Source organism: Zosterops lateralis, assembly GCF_965231275.1.
Source record: "Zosterops lateralis genome assembly, chromosome: 8".
NCBI classification, from domain to species: Eukaryota; Metazoa; Chordata; class Aves; order Passeriformes; family Zosteropidae; genus Zosterops; species Zosterops lateralis.
The window spans coordinates 34152545-34179333 of record NC_139768.1 but is presented as its reverse complement, the minus strand read 5'-3'; the positions used below and the strand labels follow the sequence as shown (position 1 = coordinate 34179333).

Genomic DNA, 26789 nt, shown 5'->3' with positions numbered 1-26789 from the left:
TACCGCACTGATCCTGGCTGCAATTTCCGTTTCAAAGCATCTTAACAGCTTTGATCCGTCTCTGGTGCGTCTGCTCTGCCTTCACCTCAGATAACCCTTTCCCCTCGCGGACTCGCCCGAACGTTTGTGCGCGTACAGTCGGCTCTCAGAGGGGGCTACCGCTCCTACAGCCCCATGGCAGCGTGAATAGCCGCGGACAGTGTCCGAGCAGCCGCCGGCGGGGTGGGGCGGGGGCTCGAGGACACCCCGGGAGCCCCCGCGGCCCCTCAGGGCGGCCCCGCCGCAAGATGGCGGCTCCGGGCCCCGCCCGCGCCGCCTCGCCCAAGATGGCGGCGGGGCCCCTCCCCCGAGCCGCGCGAGCCCTGCACGCGGCAGAGCCGGGCGCGCGCCGCCTCGCGCGGTCGCAGCCGTGACGTCGTGCGCGGCAGTGGCGCATGCGCGGGGCGGGTGGCCGGAGCGGGCGGCGATGGCGGCCGCGCGGTCCCGCGCAGGTACCGCGGGCGCGGCGCGAGGGGCCGGGGGCGCGCGGGCTCCGCGGCTGCCCCGGAGCGGGGACGGCGGGGACCGCGCCGCGGACAGGGGACGGCGGAGGAGGAGGAAAGAGGAGGAGGAGGGAGCGGGAAGGCCCCGCTTCTCGCCCGCACGGCCCGGCGCCGCCGCCGCCTCCCTTTGCCTTTCTCCCCGTGCGGCGCTTTCCGCCCGGCGGCGGGGCCCGGGCACGCGGCCGGGAGCGGAGGCCGGCCAGGCGGTAAAGGAGTTCGCTGCGGTGCCTGGCAGGCGCGGGCCGAGGGAGGCGGCGGGCCCGGCTCGGCTCACGCGGTTCCCGGGCCCCGCCGTGCCCTTGCGCGCCGGGACGGAAACGGCGGCGGGAACGCGTGCGGCGTCTGCGGCCGGCGCTTCCCCCCGCCGAGCGCGGCCGCCGAAAACAAACAATAAATGCTTGGTTCCGCAGAGTCATCTTTCCCTTCATCTTCCTGGAAATGGGAATGCGTTTTTGCGTTTTGAGTCGCGTTCGGCCCATTGTTAAGAAGTGGGAGATGGAGACTATGCCTTAGGAAAATAAAATAACTTACTTTAGAATTTTCTGTGTTCCCCATGCGCGACGCATGTTGCCCGCCAGTCTTTAGCGATGTAAAACTAAAATTTCGAGACTCTTTTTTTTTTTTTTTTTTTCTGGTTTTGAGTGGGGGGGGGGAGGTTGTTTGTGTGTTTGGCTGGGTTGTTGGTGTGTTGGGGTTTTTTTTGGCCCAGAATTAAAATAGCCTGACGGTATTTGTTTCGAAGTTTGCAGCTGCGCTTTATTTTACTAGGTTGCAGTTACAGAAGATAGACACCCAGGAGATTCTACCTTCTGCCATGGCTCAGTTTGGAGGACAGAAAAATCCCCCTTGGGCTACTCAGTTTACAGCCACTGCGGTGTCTCAGCCAGGTCAGTTTACACTCAATGTTTGAACCCTGACATCTAGTAGATTTGGAGATTCCATACTTGGGTATGCACTTCAGAGTGGCACGATGCTAACTTACTTATCTAAAGTTTATTTAAGTGTTTTAAGTCAGGAGTTTTTTCCCATAATAGAGACTTTAAAAGTCGTTGCCTAGTACTGTTGGTTTTGTTTGTTATTTGATTTTCTTAAAGGGGGTGAGTAAATTCGTATTGATTGTTTCAGTCAATAAATAATGTATCAAGTTATTCATCTCCAAAGATGGGTAAATGAAATTACCTCTTATTAAATTAGATGTTTCTAGATTAAATCATATCAGCTCTAGTAAGGCATTACATATTTTTAAAGTGCTCTCTGAGTTTCATTTCCTGGGCAGCCTGAATCAATGTTTACAAATTACTTTATTTTTTTTTAATTAATAGATTATACATAATCCACATAGTGGAAAGTTCTCTGAAATTTGTTACTTGGGTGAGAATGGGATTATTTATTTTTTAATGCTAAATTAGAATTTAAAGGTCCCTATAACCCGAGGTATTGCCCTAATAATGGTAGAGCGTTTCCTTTGATTTAGCTAAGAAGTGTTCTACATTCCAAGCCGCTATTTAAAAACTTAGCTGGCTTCATTTTTATGTTGGTTTACAGCACAGAAGGTTTGAGGCAAAAATGTGAGGCTTGATGCATGATGGATTTTGGCGCTTCCATTTCAAGTTCTAGAGTGCCTTTTGCTTTTCTTGATACACACAGTTTGTTAATGAAATGTTGTAGTGAAGTTGTGCAATGTGAAGAGACTTCAGCAAAGCTGTGGCACTTGGGGGGCTCAGGATGTGTGGTTTCTGCAGTTGCTCTGATATGATCTGAAGTTCAGTGTCACCTCCCTTGTCAATGGCTTTGTGTGTGGCAGCCTAGCAAAGGGTGGGAATGGGTGACATTCTTTGGAGGTGCATGTCTGGGGTGGGAATTTTTGTCCTCTCCCGACTCAGTTTTCTTTCCCAAAGTGAGTCCTCTATCCCCAGTTTTTCCCATGGGCACTGATCCAATCACACTCTGTATCCTCGGGGAGTGACCACCCACCTTGTGCCTCACAGCACTTTCTCCCAGCGTGCCTTTTCCTTTTCCTCCATGCTCATTCTGCTCTATTCCCTACCTGAACTGTTGCTGTGCCTAAGCAGCTGCCACATGCAGTTTTTTGCTGTTTCTCTGAATAGCTCATACTTCCCTTATCCAAATGACACTTTTTCCTTCCTTAAGAAAATTCCTTACACCTGGAAAGGCTTGGGAATGTGAGAGAGACAAACTTTGCTTTTGGTTCTCGTGTCAGACTGGGGGAAATGTTGGAGCAGTCAAAGAATGGGAGCACCTGGGCTGGACTGTTGATGTGTTGGCTGATGTGACAGCTAATGCATCACAAATAGTGGTGGAAGGTGGAGGACCAGCTCCATGTCCTGTTTCAGAGAGAAAGCTGCACAAACCCTCCCAAGGGGAGGAGCTGGCAAGTCATCTTAGAGCTTGCTGAGGTAGGACCAGGACCAGGAGGAGGGGTGGGTGGAGCATACATCAGCCTCTTACCCATTTTCTTATGCTGGTGACTCTGCCTTGGCCAGCCTCCTGAGCCTCCTTAAATTAAATGAAGTGCAAATGTAGCTGGGATAGGACTGGTCAACATCACTTGCTGTGAGAGATTTTTCACCTGCTCAGTGAGGGCAGTTTCTGCAGAGATTTATAGCTGTTCATCTGACCCAGCAGCACCTGACTCAAGTCTGAGAGCCACTAAAGATGTAACATTTGGTTGCACTTTTACCTTCCTCCCATGCTAGCTCCATGTTCCTTCATATTCCTAGTGTCCTCCTCACGTTGTAGTGTCCTTTGCTATTTCTGCTGCAGTACACAGTCACCACCTCTGCATCCTCTTTCTTCCCTGTGTGCTCTGTCAAATCCAGTCCCTGGGATTCTTCTGCCCAGCTGCTGTTTTAGTACATACTTGTTCCCCTGCTTTTTAAATTGCCTCTTTTGATTTATAATACAGAGCACAGGAAGCATCTTTTGGAAGGCAGGCAGTGCTCTTTGGCACTGTGTTTCTGGTTGAACTTGCCCCTTTCAATCTGTTGTTGTGACCTTCCAGAGAGGCTGTTTTCCTAAGGAAGAGGTGCTGTCAGTGCTCAGGTGTGTTGACCAGCCTCATCTGCTACTCATCTGCATTGCACCCAAGAAATTGTGCATGTTGCCTCACCCTTGAGAGTCTCAGGGTTCGTAAACTCATTTTAAAACGTACTTTCAGAGGGCTGGCCAAAGCTGTTACATATATTTATGTGTGCCAGCTGTTTTTATCCAAGTATCAGGTACCTTCTCTAAAGTGCTTGGGTATGAGGGAAAGAGATCTTGGTTTTTGTAACACAAGCAACGTGATGTATAGTTTTCTTCAAGCTGTCAGAAGCAGTGAGTGATGGTGTTAGAAACCCAATTTGATAATTGTGAAAAAGGTAATATCGGCATTGGGGGTTTGTATTTTTCGTTGTTTTGGTTTAGGGATTTTTTGGTGGTTTTTTTTTTTTCAATTGGCTCATGTGGATGCTGTCTTGACCATCCCTGGTGAAGAAGTAACTAAATGAGTTAAAGCTCTTAATTATTGAGGTGTGACACGCTAGTTGTATTCTGACGTGGTGTATAATGAAGGGTTTGGTGATCCCTTTGGGAGGGCTTATTAATTACTCTCTGTGCCTGTGGTATTAGAAGAGAGATGGGCAATTCCAGGTGCCAGCAAAGATGGATGTGTGAAGAGAAACTCCTACATGTAACACAGTGAATTTTTGTCTACTCCTCATCTCATGCTTTTATGCATCACTAAAACCAGAATAAAGCCCCCGCCGTGCTGGTTAAGCATTGTCAAAGCATAAATTAAATCATGCCTACTACAGAAAATTACTTTTAACTTGCACAGTGATGTGCAAACTCCTGAAATGCCTGCAAAGGAGAATTCCCTCTTTGTCACCTCTTTGGTTTGTGTCACAGTGCTGTTTGCAGGGTTATGATGAAAGCCTGGTTTTACGGAGCTGTAGTGCAGGGGAAGTCCTGTCCCTGCTGTGTTCTGCCTGATTGGTGGTGTTGTTTTGCTGCGTCAAGACTTAAGTGCGTTGGCGTGAAGAATGGTGCAGCTGATGAGAGCTGGAGTGCCTGGAGCTCCATGTCTCGTTGCTGGTGGCCCCTGTGAGGTGACTACAGCAATGTGTAAGAGCAGAGTGAGCATGTGGTGAATCTCAGTGCACTGAGGAATAGTAGCTGGTGCAGTTTGCTGCCTTTCTGTAAACAGATGTCCCATGACAAACATGCTGAGCCTGGTTTCTAGTGTGTGCTTGTTAAAAGGAGTATTTTTGGAGTAGGCTGTGTGGTGTTTGTGTTGCAAGTGTGTGAAGCTTAATGAAACTTGAAAGCCCAAGGACCCAACTCACAATTTTTGACAATTGTGGGAAGTGTCCCAAGCCCTGCACAGGGTACTCCTTTACTCTAATTCTAATGAACCTGTGTCACTTACCAAGGAGACATACGTAGCCATGTATTTTGAAGATGTTTCCCTAACTTTTAGAGGTGTTAAGAGTTTAGGAGTAGGAAGAGGGACTACTAAATACTGTCACTGTGTTCATTGCAACAGAAATGTCTATTACCTAACCCAGAGCTGCAGCCCAGGACCCCAGTTTGTGCCTGAGCCCTTTCAGCTGGCAGTGCCATGCAGTATTTGGTGCCAGTGGGAGTTGTTTGCACTGCATTTGAAGGACGGCATCTCCATCACTGTACTTACTGAGAACATTACAAATCCTAAGAAGCTATTGTTTGCCACTGCAGATGCTTGCTGCCAGTAATAATAATATGGCAGTCAGATGCCAGTTCCAGACTGACTCAGTCTGATTCATTCTCTATCTCTTGTTTTTTTGTGTGATTTTTCCTTTTTGTTCTCATTCTTTTCTTTTTCTTTTTAACTAGTAATGCAGACTCAGTTGTCTAATTCATTGGAGCCTGTTTGACCAAAATGAGTACACAGATGAAAGTTAGTCAGATGAAAGTCCTGGAATATTTCAGGGCAAATCAGTGGGAGCAAGATACAGCTTTGAAAAACTTGTTACTACAGTTGTTATCCTTTGAGAGGATCTTGGCTGTCTTTTGTCTTTGCCCTTTCTCAGTAAATTGATCTGCAGTGTTGTAGAAGATAGATACCTAGTCAATATTACATGCTCAAAAGGCGATAGTAGAGATGGCAAAAATTTTTTTCTTGTTTTTCCTTAGTTGACAAAATGGGATAAGGGTCTTAGGATGGGCTAGGAATTGCTTGAGATAATTCTGGATTAGGGTGAAATGGAAATTGCCATAGTGAAACTGAAGAGATGAGTAATCCCAAGATCTGCTTTTGGGAGTAAGCATTTTTGTGGGTACCGTTGGTAGAAAAAGTAGGTGAAAACTTGTGAAATTTGCTTTTGATTTCTTCCCAACTTCCCTGTGTTGGAACAGCATTAGGGTAGAACTTCGGACTGAATGACAATAGCTGGCATAGTCACAGATGTTCAAAGGTGACAGCGTTGAGCAAATTTCTGCGCTAATTGGAATTTCTGCTCGACGTGTGGAAGTAAGAAGAGAAAGATGAATGCATTGGTTATTTGCCTTGACTGAGCCAGCAAAGTATTGCAGCCAAGAAAAATGAAAGTTGTTCTGGGATGCAGCAGCAAAGCTTTTGCATTATATTTAAAGGTCTGTTTAAGGCGTGTTATGTGAGACCTTGGTGAGAATCTAGTTCAGGGTTTCCTTCTGGATGGTCCAAACTGCACATTCAAATTGAAGCTGGTGATCAAGCAGGAGGCAGGAGGATTAAGACAGTGGAGGGTCTGTCATGAAAGAAGCCTCATATTTTGTTTGCTGCCTTCTAAAGAAATGCAAATTTTGGAATTTTCCAGGGGGGAAATTAATTAAATGCTGTACACTGCAGAATGCTTGATTTCACTTTTAAAATACTGTTACTTCCTGGAATGCTTATTTGGCAATATTTGATACAGATCATAGTGATAGCAATTATTTTCAGTGCTGTTTATGTATTCCTTTCCTATTACATTCCAAAATTATAAGATGATCAGTGCCATCAACAAAAACTGCTCTGGTAAGGGCAGTGTGGTAGGGAGGATTACATTATTCAGGACCTGTTGAGCAGGGTACAGCATTATGGTAACAGCAACTACAGGCAGTGTTTTACTGCATGCCTGGATCAGGAATGAAATCTTCATTTGGCATCAGTAAGAACAGTGTGGAGCACAAACTCTGCAGGAATAGTGTAAATCTGTTCCTCATTTGGTTGTGTGTCTTTGATGGCTTTGGAAGAGAGAAGAACTATGTTAATCTTGAATGTTGCTCAGTTCTGAAGATGGCTGGCTGACCTGTTTTTGCTGGCAGTGTTTCCCTGCTGAGTTTTTCTCTGGTTTTATTAAACGTGTGAACTAGACTGATAGTTTAATGAAGTGGTATTTGATCATGCAGCTGCCGATGACTTTTTGAAAAAGTCCTGCCATAGAGGGAGCAGGTTTCCAGATAGGTTTGCAGGTTTTTTTGCTGAGATTTGCATTTTGCAGGGCTCTTTATCGCTCAAAAGATCCGCCTGTATGTCTTGAACATACCTTGTTCAGAAGCATAGCTTGTGCATAGTCGTGCCTCATGATTTGCTTATGTTCTGTGGTGAATTAAAAGCTGGCATGACAATAAAATTAACTAATCTTTTCTTCTAGGCAGTTTGAGTCTGGGCAGTGCAAACCCTTCCTATTAAGAGCCAGAGAGAGCTTGAGTTTCCTTATACATGGGGACTGATTAAACTCTCCGTTGTTACAAGGCTGTTCCTCCTCCACCAGCCCCCACTTCACAGGGGACAAAGATAGCACTGAATGAAGCAAAAATTTGCATGATTTCAGAGGACATGTTCCATAAGCCTCTGTTTCATAGATGCTGTTACAGTAAAGCTTTCTTTTGCCCTCAGATAGAATGAAATGTATTAATTTGCAGAGCAGAGCAGCAGTCTTCATTTGGCTCATCCAGAACGTGGAATATTTTCAAGACAGTACACGGCGGAGGGGTGTGTTGAGGGTGGGTGCAGGTGGGGATGACAACTACAGAGCTGTAAAATCCTGAGCAGCTCCAGAGAAGGAACTGTAATGGTCTCTGTTCCTCTGCTGTGGTTTGCTATTGGTGGATGAATTTAGAAGAGAAGCTAGTGGGATGCGATCCTTTATCTAGACTTTTGGAACTTTATTCATCTCCTCAGTAAGCTTGACTGAGGCGCACAGCACATCCCGTGCGAGCCGGGCTGCTCACTGCCGTGTTCCCTCCACAGCTGCCCTGGGCGTGCAGCAGCCGTCGCTGCTGGGAGCCTCCCCGACCATCTACACGCAGCAGACGGCGCTGGCTGCGGCGGGGCTGACCACACAGACCCCCACCAACTACCAGCTGACGCAGAGCGCCGCGCTCCAGCAGCAGGCGGCAGCCGCGGCCGCGGCCCTGCAGCAGGTAAAGCACACACAGCGGCCGGCGCTCCCCGACCTTCGTAAAGCTAAAGGACCCAGGAGGAAAGGAGAATGGAAAATGGTGAACATTGCAGTGTGAACCTGTCTTATCGATGGGGGGAGGTCGGGTTTATAGCTGGCAGTGGTGGAATTAGTCTGCGAAGGTGGGATTTCGGGCTGTGGAGGAGCTGATCTTTAGCTGTGGAAAGCCTTTTGGGAGAATGAGTTTTAATGCATCTTAACTGAGAATCTCAAATGTCTCCCATCGCTATACATATCCTTTATGGAATTTTGCATGATTTCATAATGTGCCTTAAGTACTGCCTAAGTGTCAGGCTTAACAAAAATTGCTGACTTTAGTTAGAAAGGGAACATCAGGGCCCGCTCTAAAGGCTCAGAATATTTGTTGTGAAAATAATGTATGTCAATATTATTAGTTATTTTTAAATTACAATTGTTAAACATTAAATGTTTTTATCTGGAACTTGCTAAGCCAGATAACTTGTTTGATATTATTGTGGCAATAATTCTCCTGTTTATGAGGTATTTTGCTTTTATCTGTTTCAGCAATATTCACAACCTCAGCAGACTCTCTATAGTGTACAGCAACAGGTTTGTCTGATTCTTACTGTGTACATCACAAATAACTTAAAAAATAATGTCAATTGTATGTCTTGTAGGATTTGTCTCCAAAATCATCCTCATATGGGAAGTTGTTAAAGAAACTTAAGTAATATTTTGTGTAGCAAAAGAGATCTTGAAGTTCATAAACTTGGAAAAATGCATGCAGAATGGAAACCTGCCTACCTTCTTGCAAAAACAAATTTTAAAAATACATAGTGTTCCATGTGTAAAGGATTCCCTGCTGAACTTTGCTCCAAACAGGGCCATGTATTTTAACTGCTGGAAAGATGCTGTCCAAAAATGTTCCCTTTTGGATTTTTATTATGATCTCCAAACTTAACAAGATCTTTAAAAAATAATAAAAGCACAAGGGAATTACATGCCTAAGCTGTTCCAGCTGCCAACATTTTTTTGTATTGCTATTAACTTTCAGTTAAAAAAAAATAGCATTTCTTCTTTCTGAATAAGCCTGGATTATACAATCTTAAAATTAACCCCACAAGCACAGTTTTACAGATGTGCAAACTTCTGAAGTGACCAAGCCCTAAAGGACTATTAACTGACTCAGATTAAGAAAAACTCTTACTTGTAAAGAGGAGGTAAAATTGTACAATTTCCTTAAGCATATAAAATTAATTGATAACTTTATTTATTTTAAGTTGCAGCAACCTCAGCAGACCCTTTTAACTCAGGTTAGTTTGGTTTTATTGTTTGGTCTTCATCCCCAAACGCAGATAATGCAAGAGTGCAAAGTTGTGACATCTTGGTATTTTAATCTGTAAAACGAACTAATATGAATGGACTTTTTATTGTACAGGTTTATTTTATCCAGATGTTAAAATATGCATAGCCTTGGTTACAAAAATTAGTAACAACCACTTTTCCTTAATCTTGAAGGGAACATGTGTGTTGATTATATTTTAATTTTTTTTTTAATTTGAACTTCAAGTGTCCACTTGTTTTGCAGTAAATAACAAAAAATTATTTGGAAATCTTTCTCTTCTTTGTGAAGGAATTTAACTTCCTGTATTAACAGTATGTGTATAAAGAGGTTTAAAAAGAACCTTGCTGAGCTGGACAGGTTTAAAACATGCAGCCATTTAAAGCATGGCAAATTGCTCTAGTTCCATTTTCATTTGAACTTTTAAACAGGCTTTAAAAAGGTAAAAATGTTTTACTTGATTTCATTATCTTACTGTGTTCTGCTTTTGTAAGAAGGCAAGTAACTGTTGAGTTAGGGAAGAGTTTTTGTTGGCCTCAGCCTTTACTGACTTCTAACAGTACAGGTGGGATATAAATGCAGAATGTCCTCTTAAACATTTATTCCTAGCAAAGTTCGGAATTTATCTCCACTTCAGGCCCACTGTATGGGTTATCTGTAGACAATAACCCAATCTTCATGCTTTTTGTCTGGACAAGGTGCATTTTTGGGGGAAGCTGACTTGCAAAAAAGCAGGATAAACAAAGCCAGTCTTCAGTCAAAGTAGGAAATGTTGTCTTCAAAAAAACCCAACCACCCGACAAAAAATACAAAAAGCTTGTACCACGTGAAAATGTCTGTTCTAGGTGGTATAGTCATTTTCAACTGCTGTCTCCGTGGCTAAAGGACCTGCTCCCTGTCAGTCTGCCAGCTGTTCCCAAGATTGAGAGTTGGCTTTGTTTTGGTTGCAGCCCGCAGTCGCCCTCCCAACCAGCCTGAGCCTGTCCACGCCACAGCCGGCAGCGCAGATCACCGTCTCCTACCCGGCGCCCCGCTCCAGCCAGCAGCAAACCCAGCCTCAAAAGCAGCGTGTCTTCACTGGCGTGGTGACTAAGCTACATGATACATTTGGCTTTGTGGATGAAGATGTCTTCTTTCAGCTTAGGTAAGCTGTGAACACTCACCTGCAGATGTACTCCATGATAGTGTCAGTAATCAGATGTTTAGATGATTGCATGCTAATTGTGCGACTCCACTGATAGGGCCTGCAATAGTGTGTTGTTTTCATCCAACAGTGAAAGTCAGAGAGGTTGATAGATGCTAAGAGGTATTTCACATGAATTTTTCAGTTTTTTTTAATACAAAGCCCAAAGCTGGGAGACCCAGAGTTTATTAGCTCCTTGTAATAGGAAATTGCAGAACTTGTGAGTGATTAAAAGCATGAAACCTGCTGTCTGCATGTCTTAGCTTGGTACTGTTTGGCCTTAGGGCCAAACACAGGGAATTACTTAGTTCCTGTACGTGCCCTGAACTGAAGCAGGTAGTACCAATGCTGAATTTGGGGATGGATGCACTTCGTATAAGCTTTTTTTAATGAACTTTGTCTACTTTCTCCCATCTTTAAATGTAACATGCAAAAAACAGCTAAAAACGTATGTTTTCTGTAATGTTTGCAGTGCTGTCAAAGGAAAGACCCCTCAGGTGGGTGACAGAGTTTTGGTAGAAGCTACTTACAATCCTAACATGCCATTCAAATGGAATGCCCAAAGGATCCAGACCCTCCCAAACCAGGTATGTGGGGTTACCCCTGTGTCCCCGGCGGTGGCTGTGGGTGAGGCTCCGTCCCGACGCGCTGTGTTTGCTGCAGAACCAGAGCCAGGCGCAGCCACTGCTGAAGACACCACCGGCTGTCCTGCAGCCCATCGCTCAGCAGACCTTTGGTGTGCAGGCGCAGCCGCAGCCGCAGTCCCTGCTGCAGGCACAGATCTCAGCAGCTTCCATCACGCCTCTGCTCCAGACACAGCCTCAGCCGCTGCTGCAGCAGCCACAGCAGAAAGGTGCTCCTTCAGTGCGCAGCTTTTGGGGGTCACTCTGGTGCTTAGTGTGGGTGATGGTTATTTTCTTGTAAATCAGAAGGTTGAAGTAATAGCTGAAATGATGTGGAGGGGACTCAATTGAGTTTTTAGATTGAATATGTCTTCCTGCAGTAGCTCAGAGATCTCCTGGTTAGTGAACTCCTGTTCATGTTAAGATTTGGTAATCCGAAAGCAAATTCAATGTAATTTTTGTTCTTTCACAAACAAGTTGGGGAGTTGAATGTATTAATAGCAGTGCAGTCCTTCAGCATCTTCTGCAGTGTTCCACAAAATCAGGTTTCTCAGTAATATTGTTAAAGCTGGTATTTCTTTGCTTATTCATTTCAGTTAGCCAGGTTGGCATCTGAGAGAAGAAACACTGCCAAACATAGCAAATCTAAAACAAAGGTTGTGAAGTCTCTTGAACTTTGAGTGGCTGAGGAATCAGTGATAGAAGGACTGGTCTTATTACAGTAAAAGCAAGGGTAGAAGAACCAAAGCAGAATTATTTTGCATAAATGCTTGCTATGATCTAATTAGTCCTAATTGTTGATTGGTGTTCAGTAACATTTGCTCCACCTAAATCAATTGGTTAAACGTCTTGAGACAAAGAAAGTACGTGCTGAGGGATTGATGTAGCCATATGATTTATTGATTCAGGAATAATTTTTCAGGATGCCAGGTATTTTTATGTATGAATAGCCTTAAAATGGGGATCTCAGTTTAAGTTTTTGAAAAGGCTTAGCTATTTATTCAGTTGAGTTCTATGTGCTTAGGTTATATTAGCTTCCATCTCAAGAAGATGCTTTTAAACCAATTTCACTTAAACTAGAGTGTCATTTTGCCTCTGTGAAGAAAAGCTTAGGTTTCTTGAGTTTCTTTGGGTGGGTGTTAATAGTGGATAAATTTGACTGTAGAGTCAGGTTAGAAAATGTACACAAGTGGAACAGCTGTAAGCAGCAGTGTTTGCCAAGTGTAGATCATTGCCCCCTATTCTGTATTGATGCTGTACGTTTTGTTTCAGGTGGTTTGTTGCAGCCCCCAGTCCGTCTGGTTTCACAGCCACAACCAGCTCGAAGACTAGACCCACCATCCAGATTTTCTGGGAGGAATGACCGAGGTGGAGACCCTATGCCAAACCGAAAAGATGACAGGAGGTATGTAGACCAGACTGTGATCCAAGCATTCCATAAAGACCTGTCCTCACCCAAGAGCTGAGCAGCTTGCTCCAGAGTGAGTCAGCAAGACCCACAAGTAGTGTTGCCCTTATGAATTAGGAAAGAGTTCTTATCTACCTGAGAGTAAGGAGTTGTGTAATCAGTTTCTCTTGTAAAGAAACTGTACTGAAACATCTTCCCTTTTTTTGAGTTGTCTCTGACAGGTCTGGCTTCTGTTGTGCTGCAAGTCATTTTGTGTTACCAGCCTGCAATAATATTTGTATTCTGTGTGTGTTCTTTAAGTCGTGAGAGAGAACGAGAGAGACGCAGGTCCCGGGAGAGATCCCCGCAGAGGAAACGCTCCCGGGAGAGGTCGCCCAGGCGGGAGAGGGAGAGGTCCCCACGGAGACCCCGCCGGGTCGTTCCTCGTTACACTGTTCAGTTCTCCAAGTTTTCCTTGGACTGGTATGTTGATAGTGCCAGATGTTTACCTACAGTTCACTTCATTGTGGGCACGGCTTACCCTGAGCCATGTCAGTGGGTGTGGAATGATGATCCTGACTTCGAGGAAGGGTCAAATACATAACAGTTAAAAACCTTGTATGATGAACTTGTTGGAAGTTCTGTGTTACTTTGGAATGCTATTGCAAAATAGCTTTATAGCATTGTTTAATGAATATTCCCTAACAAACAGACACCTGAATTGAAAGAGTGTTTAATAGTTACTTGTTTTTAAACTTCATCCATGACATTCAGATGGAGTGCTCTTGAGATTTTATATATACACCATCAAATATACAATGGTTGTATTGCCAGTTAATATACCTCTTAATGATGTACTTTGTTAATAGTTTTTTATTGCTGTACCTTTCACATAACACTGTGTCTTTCAGCCGTAGCTGTGATATGATGGAGCTGAGGAGGCGTTACCAGAACTTGTATATCCCGAGCGATTTCTTTGATGCTCAGTTTACATGGGTGGATGCTTTCCCTATGTCTAGACCATTTCAGCTGGGAAACTACTGTAATTTCTATGTAATGCATAGAGAAGTAGATCCTATAGATAAGAACTCTGCTGTCCTTGATCCACCTGATGCTGATCATCTCTACAGTGCTAAGGTTTGTATGCTTTTCCACTGATACTCTTCACTAGAATTTTTTTTTATCAATAGGGTACAAAAGTGAGTATAACTGAGCTGAAAATATTCTGCAGTCATTTGAGCAAAATATGTTTAAACTTCTCAGTAAAAAGCTAGTATGTAGAGCTTTTAAAGAATCACGACTGAAATTCAGGTTGTTTTTCTGTTACTAGAGCTGTGCTAAATCTTGTGTTTACAGAAGGCAGTTCCATTCTCTGCACCCAGTTGCAGTGATGTAACTATAGGAAAGAAAGGCAGCTCCTGCAAGGTCTCAAGGAAATGATTTCTTAGGCAATTCATTTTGAGTAGTTGATGGAGTCCTTTTTATTCCTTCAAGGATACTTTCTATGCAGTTTGTGTTATTCTGTTCAGTGATATTTTCTTTAATTTTTTCCTGTTCATCTCAATATTTATTGTTTTGTTTGAAGTGGATTGAGATCTATCTTTGACATGTAATACTTCTAACACAGATTGCCCTAAATATCTCAGACTTGTTTTAATGACAGACTTCACATGGAACAGGTTTTAGGAAAGTCTTTTGATAAGGGGGGGTCTTTTGTACATGATTACAGCCCTTGATGCAGCAGATTTTGACATTCAGACAAAGACTTAACTTACCTTCTGTGTACAAAAACCATAAAGCCTTTGCTCAGGTATCAGGCATCCTGGTTTTTCAGTCTGTTTGTGCAGACCAAGAGCTGCCTTTTAGAAGGTCAAGTTTCAAAACATAATAACTGAGAAGGAGCATCCTGGTTTATCATACTCCTGTTTAGGGTATAGAGCAACCTTGTGAAGTTTTGGTATGTGTGTTTGCAAGTTACGGTCATTGTTTACCAGTCATAGCGAGACCTTCACCAGACTGCTCTGACTTGCACCACAGGTGATGTTGATGGCTAGTCCTAGCATGGAAGATCTTTACCACAAGTCATGTGCTCTGGCTGAGGATCCCCAAGAACTTCGTGATGGATTTCAGCATCCTGCTAGACTTGTAAAGGTAAATATGCTTCAATGCCGGACACTTTTGGCAATAAAGGTTGGTTATAGAACTTTACTGTTTTTGACAGTAATAGAGGAGCTTATAGACAGCTGAATGATGACTTCATTTTTCCTCTGAAGAGACCTAGTTTATATGTCAATTCTTTTTCACTTTATGGGAGCTTCACATTTACTGTTTCGTTCAACTTAGTTAAACAATTAACTTTGTTAGCTGCTTTTTACAACCGCATGCTTGTTTTGTAAGGGCTCAGCTATGAAGAGAACACACATGAAGTAACAGTTTTCCAGTTAAATTCTAACTTATGGCACATGAGAATATTTTCATTTATAGGTATGGTGCTCTTGTGGGTCTCACCTTTCGTAGCTTTTCTTCATCACTTCTAAGCAGGCACATTTATAACTGTGTATTAGAGTTAAGACACCATTTAAGTTACTTTCTTTTGGGTTAGAAGGCTTTCAATTGCAAAGGAACAAGCCTATACCAATAAACAAACTTGATGGAAAATCTTGAAAGCAAGAATGAGTGATGATGTTTTAAACCTATTCCATTGCTGAAATAATCTGTGGAAAAAAATGACTGAACTCTTTCTTGACTGATTTTCATTTTCAGATTTCAAAATAATTTGACGGTTAACTCACGGATTTCAGTATGTGTGCTGTGAAATATTCTTTGCACTTTGGGAAAATTACTTTTTACCCCTAGCAGGGAAACATTCAGAAGACTCTTTTTGTCTAGTTTTTAGTGGGTATGAAAGGCAAAGATGAAGCTATGGCTATTGGAGGACACTGGTCCCCATCACTGGATGGACCTGATCCAGAAAAGGACCCCTCGGTGCTGATAAAGACGGCAATTCGTTGTTGCAAGGCTCTTACAGGGATTGACTTAAGTGTGTGCACGCAATGGTAAGTACTGTACTGCAAAGCCAAGTGCACTGTAGAAACAAATACTTGTCTGTTGCCAGGACTGTTTAAAAAAAAAAAACAAACCAGAAAACCTCTGTTTTCTTTGTCAACTGCTCTTGGTAGTTCAGGTAATCTACTCAAAGGATGTTCTGTTTTGTAATCAGCTTGATTGGTGCCAACTGTGCTGAATACTGCATTAAGAACTAATTCAAAATTGTGGGTTTATTTTGACATGTTATACTGTAATTTTTTTAATGAATGTGTGTTGAAAATATTTTTCATTTTGTGCATAGCTGGAGAGGATCGTCAAGAGAACTTCATTTCATTGTTCTTTTGTTATAAATAAATAGCCGTTTGTTATACAGCCATATTTTCTCTTGATGAGTTTCTGTCCTGTGTTGACACTCACTTTAGCTGTACTAATACCAGGAAAGCCTGCTGTATGCTAAATTTGAAGTTCTTCAACAACTTCTATTTGCACATAAAATCCACCCGGGCTAAACAACAAGTTGTACGAAAAGCATTTTATTGGTTTTCCTCCTTTTCAGTCGCGATACCTTTCCATAAGTGTGCCAAAAGAGAAAATATGGCTTCCATAATTTTTTTCTTTAGATAAACCTCAAGGTCTTGCAGCAAAATTTCTTTACTTGATGTGCTACAAGTGATCTAGGCTCTTTAAAATGTATTGTAGAATTTTTTTTCCAACATGCTTCTTCCCTTGCAACAGGTACCGTTTTGCAGAGATTCGCTACCATCGCCCTGAGGAGACCCACAAGGGGCGTACAGTTCCAGCTCATGTGGAGACAGTGGTTTTATTTTTCCCGGATGTTTGGCATTGCCTTCCCACCCGCTCAGAGTGGGAAACCCTCTCCCGAGGATACAAGCAGCAGCTGGTCGAGAAGCTTCAGGGTGAACGCAAGGAGGCTGATGGAGAACAGGCACTGAACGCTAATCCCTTTTTCTATTTCTGCTTCTCACAGGCACAGGAACACAGGCACAAAATGCACACCACATACTACACAACATACATACACAGGAGGAACATAACTGGTAACAATGACTGGTAAACCAGCTTTCAGCAGTGTAGTGAATGTTGCTTTTTATTTTTATTTCAGCTAGTTCACTAACTTTAAATGTGTATGCTGATATCACAAATGGAATTAAATTGTGCTTATGACGCGCAGAAAATTTTTTATTGTAGACGTAGTTGCTGGAATCTGGGACCAGTTGTTGAGTGAGATTCAGTTTATGAATAGCTGTCTTCAAACATTTTGCCATTTTTTGAAATTTTTAAATTCTCTCTTGTGGCCAGTTCTAATTGTGATATTTGAAATTGAACAAACACTAGTCTGAAACATCTGAATTTCAGGCCATGTGGCTGATCAACATCTTGGAATAAGGGAAGGTCTGACTGAACAAAGAGTAATTTGGGGCATTTAAAATGTGGGGGAAGATCACCCACTGTGTGGTTACTGGAGACCAGCAGTGTCTGTGTAACCCCAATATCCTTTGTGGTGTTGCTTATCACCCTTTTGTGTTCCACAGATCTGGCTTGTATTGGCTGAGTGGCACTGTGATCATTTATAAAGTGGTAGAATGTGTGTGTGAACTTGTCTAAATAACTTTAGGAGAAGACTATCTGAAACAGTTGTGACCTTGCACAGATCAGCAACAGAATTTAAAAAAATAACTGAAATCCTTTCAAGCTTTCTGAATGATAATTTCTAAATTTTATTTGTCAGGATGAAGAGGAAAAGGATGATGGGGAAGCTAAAGAGATCTCTACGCCTACACACTGGTCTAAACTGGATCCAAAAACAATGAAGGTAACAAACACTTCTTAAAATTTGATTCTATTGTACTTTTTCACTTCTAAGACATGACCTGAAATGCAGCTGTATGTTCCCTTAACTGAGCAAAAAAACTTCAGTACTGTTTTGCTGAATTTATGGGTGCTAGGTGTGCTGTCACAGTATGCAGGGATGACTCCTGGTTGTAGTAAGTCAATACAACTAATTGAATCTGTTCTGAACTTTGTACAATTAAAGGCTATCACATATGACACGTTACCTGGAAAACGAGAGTTCTGCTGCAATCTGACAGATTACTACTTACATTAAAAAATGTGGAGTCTAAAATACCTAAATTATATATTTTTATACAATTACTGCCTTTTTAAACTATGTCAGGAAACATAATAAGAAGTTTCCTCGAAAGCAATAGTAATAATAAACTGTTTTCCTCTGACAATATCCTTACCCTGCCTCTGTGAAAAGTTCCTTGGAAAGAAGTTTTTTGTAGAGAACATTACTTCAAATGTAATATGTTTTTTGTATCATCAACTATTAGCATTTTTCAGCACATGTTTAAAAAATGCAGTTAACTTTTCAGTGCTGCTGATTTTTACTTTCCCTACTAATTAAATGTTTTGTGATGTCTCTGATACCACTCACAAAGCTTTTATTTACCAGGTAAATGACCTTCGCAAAGAATTAGAAAGTCGAACCCTTAGCTCTAAGGGACTGAAATCTCAGCTGATAGCTCGACTGACAAAGCAGCTCAAAGTAGAGGAACAAAAAGAAGAGCAAAAGGAGCTAGAGAAGTCTGAAAAAGAAGAGGAAGAGGAGGAGGATAGGAAATCTGAAGATGATAAAGAGGTTAGGATTTGGACATATGTGGTTTAAGTACTAAGTGCACGTTAAATATATGATACATTTGTATAAATATGTATAAGCATAAAAAGTAAAGGCATGTGCCTACTTGTGCTGGAATTTTGTTGTTCTCAGGTGATTGTAGTGGGAGCTCTTGCTGTACCTTGAGCTGCTGAATTGGGTAGAAATATTGGCCAGTTTATATTATTTTGTATCAGCCAAATCAGCTCAAATGTGCAACTGCACTCAGGGCATCTGAATTAATGTTTGACCCTAAATATAAGGAAAAATAAATCTCAGCCTCCTGAGATAAACCATGCTCATAAATGAACACGCTTAACAATACCTTAACTCCTCAAACCTACGTGAAAGGCAGTTGCTTACTTCTGTTGGCTTCTGTGTCTCTCAGTCCAGCCTCTTCATGTGGCAGATGGTTTACTTGGGTTTGTTTTCCCTTATTATGAAGCTTTAATTTTTGCTTTTGGATACCTCCTGTCTATTGGAATTTCTCACAGTTAAAGTTGCAATGCTTAGTCTGGTTTACTATTTCACAAAGATAAACAAAATCTGTGCAGTAAGGCCAAAGCTCAACCACAGAAAGGGGGCAGAAATGTCTGGAGAATGGCTTGTGCTTTAATTGCTTTTAAACTTGCCTTTTTTTGTGTTACCTTCTAACCTGTATGGGGTGATTAGAAGTTTTATGTTTTTATATATCTCTGTAAATCTTGTTGAGGGAGGAAAGGCCATGTGCTTGCTAATTCTGTCAGCTGCTGCTGCCTTGTCCCATAGCTTGGATGGGGTTCAACTAGCTTGGGTTTCTTGCCACAGCTTTCTTTGGGATTGGAGGGGAGCTGAGATTGTGCTGGCTTTTTATACAGCACATAGTCAGGAGACTTCAGTATTTGTCTCTTGGCAATTAGTAAGATGTTGGAGTTTACCTTTTGTAACCCCACTTCATTTACATCAGATGTATCTATAGAGATTGCATTTCCCATAATCAAGAGTTAAGTAAGTTGTCATCTGGTAATTGTTAGAGCTGTTTCAGGTATCTTTGGAGAGATGATGTATGAAGCCCTTCTCTTCTTTGTAAGGAGTAAACAGCTTGCTGTACTCTACAGCTGTGTGTTGCTTTCAGCAGCTTAGACTTTGCTTTCCTCAGAGCAGTGAGTCCTAAGAACTAATGTAGAGGCTGAAACTTCAGCTTTGGAATGTGTATGCTCCATGTTGGATTTTTGTCCCTTTCTAGGAAGAGGAAAGAAAACGGCAGGAGGAGCTGGAGCGTCAGCGGCGGGAGCGACGCTACATCCTGCCCGATGAGCCGGCCATCATCGTGCACCCAAACTGGGCAGCAAAGAGTGGCAAGTTTGACTGCAGCATTATGTCTCTGAGTGTTCTTCTGGACTACAGATTAGAAGATAATAAAGAACATTCCTTTGAGGTAACTCAGTGGTGCTACTTACTTACAGTTAGCTATTCTTGTTTCTTTTTCATTTTCCTGTGAAAGTTTTTCCATTGCCAACTCTTTGGTACATGGTGAAATAGCAATATAGTCACTGCACGGTATCCAGAGGAATACACAGGCTTTCAGATACGGAATGGAATTTGTAAAAGTGTTTATGGATTCCATATTCAGAGCAGATAGTAAGAATTCTGATATGATGAAAGTTGCTAAGATGGCACCTCATAGTGATTTAATTAAATACATTTTTAATACATATTTTAAATTTTCTTGTCACTTCTCTTTTCTTTCTTCTTGATGTGTAGGTATCATTGTTTGCAGAACTCTTCAATGAAATGCTTCAGAGAGACTTTGGTGTCAGAATTTACAAAGCACTGATTTCTCTCCCAGAGAGAGAGGACAAAAAGGACAAAAAAAGCAAAAAAGATGAGAGAAAAGAAAAAAAAGAAGAAAAAGAGGATGAAATGGATGATCCAAAACCTAAGAGAAGAAAATCTGGAGATGATAAAGACAAAAAAGAAGAGAGAGATGAAAAGAAGGTCTGCAGATAGCTCACATGCAGTTCTAGCCTGTCTGGATCAATACTAAAGTGTTTCTATTTCAATTTTACATTATTGTTTTTAAAAACTCAGCTCTTGTAATGTTAGTTAATTGATTTGACTTTTTGATCTATTTAAATATGCCTCGATTATATTCAGTAGTTTAAAATTTTTACAGATGTATTGGGAGTATTTTAACATTCAGCTGTATCACATCGATTTGTATCTGTGTTCTTAGGTGACTAAGCATAAATGTAGGCGAATTTTCACTGACTGGTAGTAAAGATTTTTTACTATGCTGGTTTGATTCTGACTACATAAATACTTAGGAACTTTTGTTACAGAGGGAAGATAAAAGGAAAGATGATTCTAAAGATGAAGAAGAAACTGAAGATGATAATAATCAAGAAGAATATGATCCAATGGAGGCAGAAGATGCTGAAGATGAAGATGAAGGTATCTTGAACTATGAATTCTGTGACTTTCACAAATTATTTTTTTCATCACTGATTATGTTCTTTCCAGCTGGAGAACACACCGGAACTAGACAATTTAAAATTGCATTATTAAACTAATTTTATTTTAGTAATTCTGGCCAGTTCTACGTAAAATGTAAGTACCTTTATGCTAGGCCCTGTATGAACATAGTTAACATACACTGGCTGTGGTGCCCTTAAGTAAGGCATGCATATAGAAGTGGTTTTATTTTTTTCAGAATGCAGACCACTCGCAACTCCCATTGAAGTCAGTAGGAGATGTGAGTATTCAGCACCTCTGAAAAACCAAACCACTTTTACGTGCCTAACTTCTACTCCTCAGTTCTGGAATGTCATCCTGGTTTTGCTAGGACAGAATGTAGCGTGGGTGCTCTTCAGCCCATGTTACAAGAAGTTGGTTTTTGTTTGGGTGCAGTTGTGTTAGCCTGAGGAAATAGAGAAAGGGTCTGGAGGACTTTGTAGGCAACAGCAGCAGCTCTTTCCCTGCTCAGAGATTCAGAAAGGTGTAAAACATCGTGCCTGCTTTTTGGCTTGTACTTTGGGGTAGTTGTCTTTCTGTAAAGAGATTTTGCTAGAGATGTGGGTTTGAACTGTGTGGATATTGCAGTCCCAGCATTTTCAGTTGTATTTTTGGCAGAGTACTGCACCAGCCTTAAAAAACTGATGCTAATCTGTGGTTTCCAGAATAATTCCTGTTTGCTTATAATTTGTCTGTAAGGGTGGCCTGGGCTTGTCTGTTCTGTACAAGTGCTGCTGCTTCCCATAATCTGTCCTTGTGCCATTCCCAGTCAAGAGGTGCTGAGAAAACCCAACAAGTCATGGAGGTGCAGGAGAAAGTGATTGATTCTCAGAAAAGGATTGGTCAGATTAGCCAAGGGTTGTAATGCATAGTTTTTTCCAAAGTTTTCCTCACAAGGAAGGTGAGCTTGAAGCTGAACTTGGCACATGGTTCTCTGATCCAAGACTTGCACATAAGGTTCAGAGCTGTATGCCATAATCCATCCCAGCAGTTGTCTCATCCCTCTCTTTCAGTCTAGTTTTACTGTACTGCCCATCTTTAGACAAGAAACCTGTCATTTGTGATTCACATCTAATAAGTGATGTGATGTGTAACTTCTTGGAGAACCTAAGTCATAGGAAGAGAAATCTCTTACTCAACATGAGTATAAACACATGGTTTTAATTACATAGTGTATATGGGGTTTGTTAGATGAAATATTTGAGAGTAAATAATGCAGAATTTGAATAGGAATAACCATAGCTGAGTGCAAACTCTGCCAAGCCTCATTAGGGAGAATTGTGGTAATTTCCTGCACACCACTTAATTAGATGGAGGTGTTGGCAGAACTCATTTTGGCGTAGTTAGCATTTGTTTCAGCTCTTCTGTCCTGTGTGTGAAACAAACACAGGAAAAAAAAATATAAATAGCTTATGTTAAAATAAAACTAGAGAAAAATCAGAATTTAACACACCTCACTTGAATGCATTTTTTTATTATTTTTCAGGGAAGTATATTGCAGATGTGTGGGGGGTTATGTGGACTTTCCTAGTGGCCCCATGTATTCTGGTGATGATTATATAATGGTTTGCTGTGGATATGTTGAATTTTCTTTCTTTTTTTGCAGACCGGGATGAAGAGGAAATGAACAAACGGGAGGACAGAAGAGAGGGAAATAAGCATTGTAAAGAGAGAGCGTCTAAAGATAAAGTAATTAATACCTTTCTTAACTGCACAGACCTTGTTGGAGATGTCCTAATTACAGCTTAGCTTTATTTTTATGATAAGACCAGTTTTTTCCCTTTGAAAGCAGCTGTTAAGTAAATGATTGAGGGCAGAAGGGATGTTTTCTATTTTATCATTAAATTAATTCTATGACCATTTTTTACGTACTAGCATGAACAAAAGGAAATTATGCCTATCAGCTATTACTGTCCATTATGGTGTATTTCTTTCAAATATTGAAAGATTACTTGTCTTATAGAGCTTAAATTAGTCTTAAATAATGTACTCTAAGTAGGTAAATGCTAGTAATATTAATTACTTGACTGAAAATAACAATAAAATGAACGGAGGAAAAACTTGTTAAGTGAGAAGTTGGTGTATTTTTGGAATGATATTTTAACTCCCTAATGATCCTATAATCAATTTTCTGTAGGAGAAAGACAAGACCCAGATGGTCACTGTTAACAGGGATCTCCTGATGGCTTTTGTTTATTTTGATCAAAGTCATTGTGGATACCTTCTGGAGAAGGACATGGAGGAGATCCTGTACACTCTTGGACTACACCTGTCACGTGCTCAGGTTTTGTATACTACTGAAACACTTTGAAAATGTTACAGGAATGTTTTAAGTGGGAGAAATGTAATTTAGCTTCTAAAATTCTAAGCTTTGCTTACATACCTGATCTCTTATTTTTATGCAGCCATTTCATATCTACAATGAAATACTAGTTTAATCTTTTGTAAATTGTCTTGGAATGAAAAGGTGAAGTTTGCAGCTTAAAATATGCCCATACTGTATATGTAGCCTTTGTTTCAAAATTGTATTTATTTTCCTAGTTTGTTTGCATTTTAAGCCCTAGTATGTTGAAGTTCAAAAAGTGATGCGATTTCTTTGAAGTTTCCCAAGCTAAACCATTCTTGTTTAGGTAACAGGGTGTCTGGGTATTAAATAATGCCATTATTTCTTCCCATGGCTGTGTTGTAGGTCAAGAAGCTGCTTAATAAAGTGGTGCTTCGAGAATCTTGCTTTTATAGAAGACTAACAGATACTTCTAAAGATGAAGAAAACCAAGAAGAGTCTGACCAGCTACAGGACGATATGTTAGGTGTGTTTTTTGTGGGTTTGTTTTTTTGCCACAAATTTCCAGAGAGTTATTTCTATGTGAATTATAATGAGAGTTCTGTGGAACTTGATTTCTTGCAGAAACTAATTGATCCAGGGTGGAAAAGTAAATCTTTGGCAGTTCAAAAGTAGCAGGGTTTTATGTGCTTCTAACACATAATCTTGCAACTTTAGGATAAACCTTAGTAACTTGGAACAGGAAAGAGAACAGAGGTAAATGTTCTGTATTGATGAACTTAATTTCTCATTATTAGTTTTGAAGTCAGGAGGGCTCAGAGCTGCAGGTAGCAGACTAGAGCCTGAGCTTTAAAGTCAAATTCCTGCAGCAAAGAGAATAGAATGATGTCTTGAAAGAGAATGCTGCTTTTTGGCAGGAGGGATCATTGTCAGGAGAAGGAGAGAAATGTGAGGGATAGAGCAGCAAACATGGATCAGTATTTGCTCTCTGAGAAGTCCCTGGGGTTGGCATGACAGTCATTTCCTGACGCTGCTCTCCCATGCAGGAAACCGCCTGCTGCTGCCATCGCCCGCGGTCAAGCAGGAGTCCAAGGCCGTGGAGGAGAACGTGGGGCTCATCGTCTACAACGGGGCCATGGTGGACGTGGGCAGCCTCCTACAGAAGCTGGAGAAGAGCGAAAGGGTGCGGGCAGAGATAGAGCAAAAGCTGCAGCTACTAGAAGAAAAAACAGGTGGGGTGTTACTTTGAAGGCAGTGCTTACAGGGGTGCAAGACACTGAGGATTTTTAAGTAGATAAATCAATTTGGGTAATAGTTGCGATCTAAATTTTCTTCTCTTCAAGTTGAATGGAAAACCTTAAATGTAGTCAGAATTAAGTATTATTAAATGGTAATTCAATGCAGTTTTTAATGGTCTTTAAAAATTAATATTATGGTGTTGCACACAAATAGAATATTAAGATAGAAAATACAGAGCATTGGAAGTAACTTGATGTTTTCATTTCTTCCCTTCCTAAGATGAGGATGAAAAAACTATACTACAACTGGAGAATTCTAACAAAAATCTATCTGCGGAGCTAAAAGAAGTTAAAAAGGACCTTGGCCAACTGCAAGAAAATTTGAAGACCTCAGATGATAAAAAATTGCAATTTGAGGGTCAGCTGAATAAGACAATCAAAAATTTAGCTACTGTTATGGATGAAATACAGAGTGTACTCAAACAGGTTAGAATGGTTCAATTCCATTTTTATTATTGTAGGCAGACTTCTGTAGACTAATTATTGGAACAAACACTTCAATATAAAAACAATTTTGACATGCATTCAGGGCAGCAGTATCTTGACAGATAGAGAGAAGAAGCTTAATGTTTGATTGATTATTTAAAGATAGAAAATTACATGTGGTTTTTTCTTAACCTGCAACATATGTTCCTGACTTCAATGTTTTTAAAAAGGTATAAATACTAACGTAGATCTCAAACCATCTGAACATTTTTCTGTCCTGATCTTATCCACCCCTAGCAGTCCAAATCTGCTCCTCTTGTTGACTGGTCAGGAGTACTTTTTCAAGGCAGAATTCAACTATTTCACTATGTGGGAAGCATCTCAGTAAAATGAGTTTTAAGCAAAACACATAAGCTCATAATTTTTCATGAAGATACTGGAATTGGTTATGACTAAACTGAGTAGGATACCAGTTCACATAGTATTTTAAAGATACAAACAGTATCTGTGTCTCATGCTGCTTTAGAGCTCACATGAGAAATACAGCTTCTAAGATTCCTCTCATCCTCTCCCTTTTTCCTTTTAAAGGACATTGTGAAGAATGAAGAGAAAGATCAGAAATCCAAAGAAAATGGAGCAAACGTATGATAAACTGCTGCTGTCTAGAAGAATGGTGTTACATAATGTAATATAAATCATGATACCAGAATGTATGGGAAGTGATGCATGTTTGATTTTAGTAGTATAAATATCTTAGTTCCAAAAGATGTATAAAGTTTTATGAATGTGAGTGTCTGCTCCAGAAGATTGCTTGTAATTCTTAGCATTCAATTTGAGACACTCCTCAAGTGAAAATAATTTTGCATTGCGAAAAGTTTTAGGATGAACTTTGTTACAGTTTTAACCCTAATAAAGTTCATCAACATAATGAACAGTAGCAAGTATTTAATTACCAAATGTTTTTCATTGAAGTCTAGTGAAATCAAAATTTTCATTATTTATAGACTTGCCATTTTTAGGTTTTTGTCTTTATTTCAGTCTAATTAGTCTTTTAAAATTCAAATATAAATCACAAAATAGCATGCTGCTTAATTTTACAAGTAAAAGTTTTTTTTAAAAAAGCTGCTTGGGTTTTGTTTGTTTGTTTGTTTTCACTTGTCACAACTTTTTTTCTCTTCCAAATATAACTTTCTTCCCCAAAGCTGCTTTTATTAAAGCCTTGTAATATACAGTAGTTCGGATGAGTTAAGAAAGCAATAGAAACCTACCAAGTACTGGTAGAGTTGTGAGATTTATGTGAAAATACATGGGCCTGTTTTAAATGTGTGTCATTTGTGTTTGTTAAATTGTTCTTATCTTTGAGTTAATATATCTACTCCTTTTTAATAACAAATGCAGTATATTAAGACACATGGTTGGATACCAGGCCAGATGTCAGAATAATGCCTTACATGGAGAAAAAGCTGCCAGTGTAAACAGCTTGGTTAAATTACTAAGACTTTTGTCCAAAAAAAAAATGGACAAGATTTAGATCCACAACTCTCTATACTGCATATTGTAATTACAGAGGAGCAGGATACAACTTGGTTTGTTGAGAATGAGTAAGATGGCCTTTCTTTGTGTTCACAAATCACTAGAGATCGAGACTCACAAGTTCATGTGACTTCCTTGTCAAGGATAACTTTACTCAAAGAATGTGAATTATCAACAGTTGTATTTTGGTGCAACTTTCAGGAAAAGTAAGGGGTTTGAAAGTTGAGACAGAAGTGTTTTCTTACAGAAATGGTTAATTTTAGCAGAGGTTTTCTTTTTTTTAGCCTAGATGTCCTAGGTAACTAAATACCTGTTAGGAAAGTCCAAGTGCCATAATATGTATTAATAACCTACATGGAAACTCATGTAGCTTTAACAAGATACACATTAAAATGCCTGAATTTATGTTAAAGAGTCTAAGCTAGTGCTTTTATCACTTACCTTTCTTGGCTCTTTTGGAGCTAGACAAGTGAAATATCTTTCATTAAAGTACCATGCATAAGCTTCCCTCTCATTCATCTCG

At 40.7% G+C, this 26789-nt stretch overlaps 1 protein-coding gene across 6 annotated transcripts; it reads left to right on the top strand.

Moving 5' to 3' along the window:
* Window positions 1-443: 443 nt before the first annotated feature.
* Window positions 444-25792, top strand: CCAR1 (cell division cycle and apoptosis regulator 1). 6 transcript variants are annotated; one of them, XM_083866663.1, is made up of 26 exons: window positions 444-491; window positions 1311-1429; window positions 7798-8048; window positions 8534-8578; window positions 9250-9282; window positions 10262-10455; window positions 10967-11081; window positions 11158-11347; window positions 12390-12522; window positions 12826-12987; window positions 13416-13641; window positions 14542-14655; window positions 15394-15560; window positions 16288-16498; window positions 17303-17386; window positions 18032-18217; window positions 19458-19649; window positions 19976-20209; window positions 20554-20665; window positions 20925-20966; window positions 22332-22414; window positions 22863-23009; window positions 23415-23535; window positions 24056-24241; window positions 24528-24733; window positions 25322-25792. In XM_083866663.1, exons 2-26 carry the CDS (start codon window positions 1357-1359, stop codon window positions 25379-25381), a joined length of 3567 nt encoding a protein of 1188 aa, XP_083722789.1. In that variant the 5' UTR covers window positions 444-491; window positions 1311-1356; the 3' UTR covers window positions 25382-25792. The 6 variants fall into 6 exon arrangements, with proteins under 6 accessions (XP_083722789.1, XP_083722792.1, XP_083722790.1 ...); XM_083866666.1 differs by having other exon boundaries at window positions 7798-7970; window positions 25322-25790; XM_083866664.1 differs by lacking the exon at window positions 9250-9282 and having other exon boundaries at window positions 25322-25791.
* The last annotated feature ends 997 nt before the right edge of the window (window positions 25793-26789 follow it).